Raw genomic sequence first — 6,744 nt, 5'->3', positions numbered from 1 at the left:
GGCGGAGCTGGGCTCGGGGCAGGCGGGGGTGCCGGCCCAGCGCCGCACCAATCCGCGCTCCCGGATCCGCACTTTTGTATTTCCCCCCAGTGCCCCCGGGGCCGTTTGTGCTGGTGCCCTAAGGCTGCCGCATGCCGCGGGTTTGGGCGGTGCTTTCCCGGGGCTAAAGGGCTGCGCGGGGCCGCAGGGAGCTGGGCTCCGTTGGCCGGTGCAGGCCCGGCAGCCGCCTGCCCCCCAGCGCAGCGCTGGTCTGTGGGGAAGGCCCTGGCCGTGCCCGGGAGGACCGGGTGATCTCAGGGAGAGGAGAAGCTGGGAGCAGGGGTGTGTTCGCAGGAGGGCCCCAGCCCCCTTCCCCATGGGGGATATGGGTGGGACGCAGCTCTGCGGGCCCCTCCCCGAAGTGCAGGCAGAGCCCTGCTGCTGTGCGTCCCCCCAGGCAGGCTGAGCGGTGGAGTAGCCTTCAGGGCCTCGCTCTCACCACATCCTGTCCCTGGCCCATGCTCTTTCCCATCTCCAATCCTAGAGTCCCGCCATGGCACCCGGGGGTGGCTGCTGGGGCAGACGGACCCCTCCTTGCTGGGCGCACAGCAGGGTTTTTTCCACGTGTCCAGTCAAATGCGGGCAGTGGAAAGCTGCGTGGCCACAGGCTGCACAGACATAACTGGCTTCTGTGCTCTGAGCTGTGGAAACCCACATGCTGCGGGGTCAGCTGGGGCTCTGGCGGGGTGAGCTCCTACAGGGTCCCTGGGACTCGATCTGTTTGGACAGGCAGGTCATCCCCGCCCTGATGTTCACGGGAATGGGGGTGCATACGTGCTGTCAGTCCCTTACGAGTCTGCCGTTAATGACCTGGAATCTTGTTTCTAGGTGACTTACAGGAGGTGCCATCCACAGCGGTGCAGTTGCTCCAGCAGCACTCAGTCTAGTTTTACTGGGACTCTTTTACCCAGAAGGACCACTCTGAGCAGGGGGGTGGGAGGGGTGCTCAGGAGAGGAACTGGTTAGTGCCAGCATGATATGAACACCAGAGACCAGGCTGAGAACCACCAGCATGGCATCGCAAGGGAAGCAGGTTTCAGTTCCCTCCTATTGTCACAAGCAGGATTTGGATTTGGAGCCCTTGGGTCTGCAGACGTTGCTTTCAGCATCACTGTGGCACAGTGCCTGTCTGGGGTATGTGCCAGCCCCGACCAGCACTGGGGTGGGGCTACCCCCACCCTGACTGACATTCCTGGTTCATGAGCCAGGGGCTTTTCAGTGTGTTGAATAGACACGTAATTCACTCTTTAAAAGCAGAACTGGGCAGCTGTAGCTGTGGTTGGCTGAGGAACATGTGCTGTTTCCTCCAAGATGCTTGTGAAAGCAGCCTGACAGCTACCCGGGTTGTCACTTAGAGCCAGGACTCTGAGCCGATCCTTGAGCACAGGAGAGCAGCTCCTGGCCAGCCAGTTGGGCTCCGGCACTGCACAGGGTGAGTGGGCATTGAGCACATGCTCTGGCTGGCAAGCAGAGGCAACTGGGCCTCTGTTGAGAGATGAATGTTGGGATCATGAACTAGGAATTCCTGAAACCTTTTTCCAGCTCTGCTAGTGACTTGCCAAGAAGCCTTTGGCTGAGTCTTGCCTCCTTGTCTGCAATTTGGTGGGGGTGGGGAATGGGACCATGGGCTTGCCCTACACTCCCTAAAGGTTTGTGCAATTGGCTTTCATGCCTTTTTGCTAAGGCTGAACTTGGCTGAAGCAAACATGTATGTTCTAGCCAAAGGGTTGTAGCTGATCAACGGGAACAAGGAATTGCTGCCTCATTCGAGCTACTTAGTGCCGGACTGGGCACAGTCCTGGAGGTGAACCACAGAGGGTTGGAGACAGTAGAACAGGCTCAGAGTTACTCCAAGGCATTGTCTGGTCAAAAAAAAAGTTAGTGTTGGAGGTGTCTGTGGAAAGAAGGTACTGAATTGCTCCCTAGCACAGCAAGGCAGAACAGGACCAGACCACAGCCAAATACTAATGAGAAACCTGGTGTTAACTTGGACCTGGGAGAGTGATCTAACCATGGGAACCATCTTCCATGGGAAGCGGTGGCTTCTCCATCTCTTGAGAGCTTTAGGTCCAGGCTGGGTGTCTTTTCTGGTCTCTCTCCTCCCCCCAGTTAGGGCTGACCAACCTGTGGCATATATGCTACAAATGGCATAGGCAGCTTCTGTGCTTGGCACCCAAAATGGGGTGGGGAGCAGGGAACACAGTGATAGATATAGCAGGAACAGAAAGAACAGTAGATGGGCTGGGAGATGAGGACTGGGGTGGCACTTGGGGAGGGTGGGGAGGTAATTTGTGGCAGGACCTCACTGAGGTAAATGATCTCTGGTCTTTTTGCCCTTAAACTCTATGGATTAGAGACTGCAGGTAAAGAACTTGGTGCTGGCTGGCAGAGGGGAGTGGGTTGGAAGAGGCTTTTCCATCCTTGGAAGTGTCCTGCTGCTGACCCAGCTGGTGGCTGGGGGTGGGGAAGTGGGCCAACAGATCTATAACCCATTTCCTGGCAAAGCAGTAAAAATACTTTCCTTAGCTTTGGGCTGTCACAGTACAGAGTGACTTGATTTTTTTCCCTGTCCTGCTCCTCCCCTCCACCCCATAAGCAAGACCATGAGCTTGCTTGCAAGACCATTAGCAGGGGCAGGTGGCAACTGCTCTTGGGATTCGCTGCACCAAGGCAGGGGGAGTATAGGACCCCTGAATTAGAGCAGTACAAGGCAGTGAGAAGCTCCTGGTGCCTGGATCCAGCTCTAGGTGGGGTGAGGCCGGGAACCCACCTGCTCTTTGGACATGTATTTGTACACAGAGGCTGGTACAGAGGCACGGTTGTTATCAGCCTGAATTGAGAACTGCTCAGCCATGGGCTCCTCTTGCAAACTGCCTGTGGCTTCTCTGAGCAAACCAGCTGCCAACAAGAGGAACTGTGGCTGAAAGGCGCCTTCCTGAAGGGCTGGGCCCATGCTAAGTTGGGCCCCAGAGTGTCGGTGTAGCTGGAAAGCAGGCTGTCTGCTTCCTGGTGTGCCTGTGGGAGGCAAGCTAAGGGTGGGAGCTACCAAGCCTTTGTTCTATGTTTGTACAGGTTTTAAAGCATCTCTGGTGCTGGTGAAAGGTGCTGTCTGGGCAGACTGGTGCTGGATAATGGGAAAAAGCAAGCTATATGGGGAGCTCCAGGCTCCAGCAGTCCTGTCCCCCAGCACCCTTTGGTGGGATAGGCTGTGGTCTCCTCCAAGCTCCTTTTGTGTTCAGGGAGCGGGGAAGAGAAGTGTGGTTATGCGTGTTACAGTTTGTCAAGGTGTGGCAGCAGGGCAGGGGCGGGGTTGGGGAGATGGCACTTCCTTGAAGCGACACGTGGCACCCACAAGTTCTGTCCAGGTGTTTGACAGTTGCTGCTGAGGTGGGCTGGCACACAGGACACGTAACCAGTGCACCGCCATTAGCTGGCATCTCCAGGGGGAATGGCCAGCACCCATTAAAGATGGCAGCAATGAGAAGGGCTATGTGTACATGTCCCAGGCCTAAAGCAGTTTGGTAGCTGAAGCTGAGGTTGAGCTGGGACCACCTGCCTCCTATGAAAAGCAGAAAATGTTGGACTGGGTTTTTTTGCACATGTGGAATGGGCTGTGCCTGTGTTCTGGCTGCTTGGGGAAGTCCCCCTTGGTTGTGAAGTTTGGCTGAACTTCCCTCTCAAATAGTAACACGGGCATCTATGAGATGAGTTGGTGGTTCTCAGTCTGGCTTTTCTTGGACTGGAATCCAGATCACAAACCTGCCTCCCAGTTGGTGCTAATTGAGCTTCTTGGTCTTGGTAAAACAGACTCCACAAGACACACAGTCTGAACTCTCCTAGGTGCAGCCAAGGCCCTTTTGTGGCACCCCCATCCCTTCCAATTCCTGAGCTCAGTGTGGGAGCAGAGGAGCAGGCCTTGGGTGGTCACCTCTGCTCCTTATTTTTGTGCCAGCAGGGGCCACCATCCCAATTAAGTTAGAGTGTCTTCAGGATAACTTTGATCAGTGCCCTCCATCCCAGCCCTTGACAGTGCATGGAATGAACAGCTGAGGCACTGCAATGTTTTAAAATGCTCCTCTGGGAATCAAAAGAATTACACTCTTCAGGTCCCAAAAGAAGAGCAACAGCAAAGGCTCTGCTGGTGATTTTGTGCCCATCACTGGTGATGCAAGAGGACCGATGGCACTTACAGAACACGATATTGCGCGTGCTCTGGGCTGTAGGTTGGATGTACCTCTGAGCACTTTTGTTCTCTTCCCAACTTAGGCTCTCAGGAACACTTGCTGTCTCCCTTGAGGCTGCTGGGCTCAGGCCAGTGGGAGTAGTTCTCATGGAGGTTGCTGTGTTTTCCTGGTAGTCAGGTTGCATTGGGCATTGGTCTTTTAGACATTGTCTGCGTGTGCTTACCAAGATACAGTTGCTGTGGGTTGTGTGCTGGCTCTCCAATCCATGTAAAGCTTTGCCAACTTGGTCTCCCATCAGTGAGAAGAATGGGCTCTGTTTCGGAGATGCTCACCATAGTTCCCCTTCACCAGAGGCCGGAGTTAATGGAGGCCTGTGCTGAACTCATCAACGAAGAGTGGAAAAAGAGCAAAACCTCTCGCATCTACTCCCTCCAGAAGTCCACAGACAGCTTCCCCCTGTGCCTGGTACTGATTAAGACCCAGAGGACTGCAGAGGGTGCTACTGTTGGAAAGATGGTGGAGACCCAGCTGCTTGGGCATGCCAGGCTGTCCCGTGTGGTTGGCCAGCCTGAGAGCTTGTTTATGGAAACGGTGGTGGTCTCCAAGGCGCTGCGGGGCAAGGGGTATGGCCGGAAGCTGATGGAAGCTACAGAGCGCTACGTCAGGTCCCGGGGCTTTAGGCGCCTGCACCTCACCACTCATGACAAGCAGCATTTCTATGCCCACTTGGGCTATGCCTTGTCTGAGCCAGTGCAGAGCATGGGGTTCATGAGCTCCCTTGTCCCCATGAGATTCCTGGAGATGTTCTCAAGTCCCCTGCACCATGCTAGAGCTCCTACCCCTGCCCTGACACCTGGGACACCCAGCCCCACTGCAGCCCAGCTCAACAGTAGGACTTCAGGAGCAAAACCACCTTCACTACCATATGCCATAGCTGCTGCCCATCTGCCACCGCCGCCCCCACCTCTATCTCCACCTGCTTGCTTCGTGACAGCTGCCATTCCACCTCCTCCCTGGTTACCACCTCCTCCTCCCCATGCTTCCCCTCTCCACACCACCTCTGCTGCTCTTGGCCTCCCAGCCCCACCCCCACCAGCACCCCGTTTGCCACTACTGGCCATGCAAGGAAGCTCTGCATGTCTTCCACCTCCTCCACTGCCGCTCCCTTCTCTGTCAGGTTACAAGGGTTCTAGTGGACATATTGCCTCCAATCCAGCAGCAAAGGAGACCTGTGGACAGATGCTCCTAGAGACGCCATATCGTGATCTCAGAGGACTCCCCATCTTCTGGATGAAGAAGGACATTTGAGTCCAGCATAATGTGCCAATGCAAAGCTGATTAAATGTTGGAGGGGCGGGGAGAAGTGGCTTGCCCTAACTCTTACCAACGTGTTTCTCTCTAGTTTTGATTTGTTTACTGCCACCTCCTTTGGGGTTGAAACACCTTTCCTGTCCCCTAGAGCAGGGGTGGGCAAAATACAGTCTGCAGGCTGAATTCAGCCTGCCAAGGGATTTTGTCTGGCTTGTGGCGAAGCCTGAAGGCTGAATCTAGTCTGATTTTGCCTGGCTTGTGGCGAGTCCCTTGGTCCCGCCCAGCCCAATGCAGGAGGCAGCCCTGATTGTGGTGTGTGCAGCTGGCCCTGCTGCCCCCAGGTGCACAGTAGGGCAGGAGCAGCGCAGCAGCTGAACTCGCTTCCCCTGAGCCCCACTGGTAGTTCCAGCCCTGCTGCCCCAACACCCCCAGCAAGTTCACCCTGTACCCACCACTGGGTGCAGGACCTGCACAGGCAGGGCACGTGGCCAAGCAAATGAGATGGGGCTACAGGTGGGAGGGTGGGTGAGGCCAGGATCATGGGGCAATGACGGTGCTGGGCCAAGGTAGAGCCACAATCCACTCCCTGCACGCCCCTGCGGCGGGTGTGGGTTCTGCAGACAGGGATGCGCGGGGAGTGGACAACAGATCTGCTCTGCGCTTGGCTGGGATGGGGCTGTGGGTGGGCATGGAGTAGCATCTGGGAGTGGGTGGGCAGGAGCTGGGAGCAAGGGACAGTGACAGCATGGTGCAGGTGCACTGTGACTCTGGCCCTGCCCACCTGCCCTTCCTGCTCCCAGATGCTACTCCATGCCCACCTGCTGTCCCATCCTGGCCAAGTGCAGAGCAGAGCCATGAGTTGTTGCCTGCATGCCCCTGCGAAGGGTGTCAGCAGTAGTGGCCTTAGGGTTGTTTGGGGCCCTGGGCAAGAGTCATTTGAGCAGCAGTTGGACTAGATGACCTCGTGAGGTCCCTTCCCACCCTTATTTTCTATGATTCTATGAAACTGGTATGTAAGGCCCTTCTCAGGCCCTTCTCCCCCAGGAGGCAGAGGGTAGACCACAGTCCCCCTCCACGCCAAAGGAGGACTTTGGGACCTCCTGCTGTGTCCAGCCAGGGGCATGGACCACGGTGGTCAAGGGCCCTAAGGCCCGCCGCACCAAGGCCCCTACCCGACCAGAACTAAGCAACAGGTACACACCTCTTGCTG

General features: G+C 56.4%; 2 protein-coding genes across 2 annotated transcripts in view; both read left to right on the top strand.

The window, feature by feature from the left end:
* The first annotated feature begins 1,058 nt into the window (after positions 1–1,058).
* NAA80 (N(alpha)-acetyltransferase 80, NatH catalytic subunit) lies at positions 1,059–5,613 on the top strand. The gene is made up of 2 exons (XM_025204353.1): positions 1,059–1,173; positions 4,522–5,613. The coding sequence occupies exon 2, from the start codon at positions 4,530–4,532 to the stop codon at positions 5,529–5,531; it is 1,002 nt and encodes a 333-aa protein (XP_025060138.1). The 5' UTR covers positions 1,059–1,173; positions 4,522–4,529; the 3' UTR covers positions 5,532–5,613.
* HYAL3 (hyaluronoglucosaminidase 3) overlaps positions 1,167–6,744 on the top strand; it is a 23,160-nt gene continuing 17,582 nt past the window's right edge. Inside the window, exon 1 of the mRNA XM_025204349.1 lies at positions 1,167–1,471. The gene's annotated coding sequence lies outside the window, so the exon portion shown is untranslated. The remainder of the gene's footprint in view (positions 1,472–6,744) is intronic.

Source organism: Alligator sinensis, unplaced genomic scaffold, assembly GCF_000455745.1.
Source record: "Alligator sinensis unplaced genomic scaffold, ASM45574v1 scaffold858_1, whole genome shotgun sequence".
Classification (NCBI taxonomy): domain Eukaryota; kingdom Metazoa; phylum Chordata; order Crocodylia; family Alligatoridae; genus Alligator; species Alligator sinensis.
Note: the sequence above shows the minus strand (reverse complement) of the source record. Positions and strands in the feature narration are given on the sequence as shown.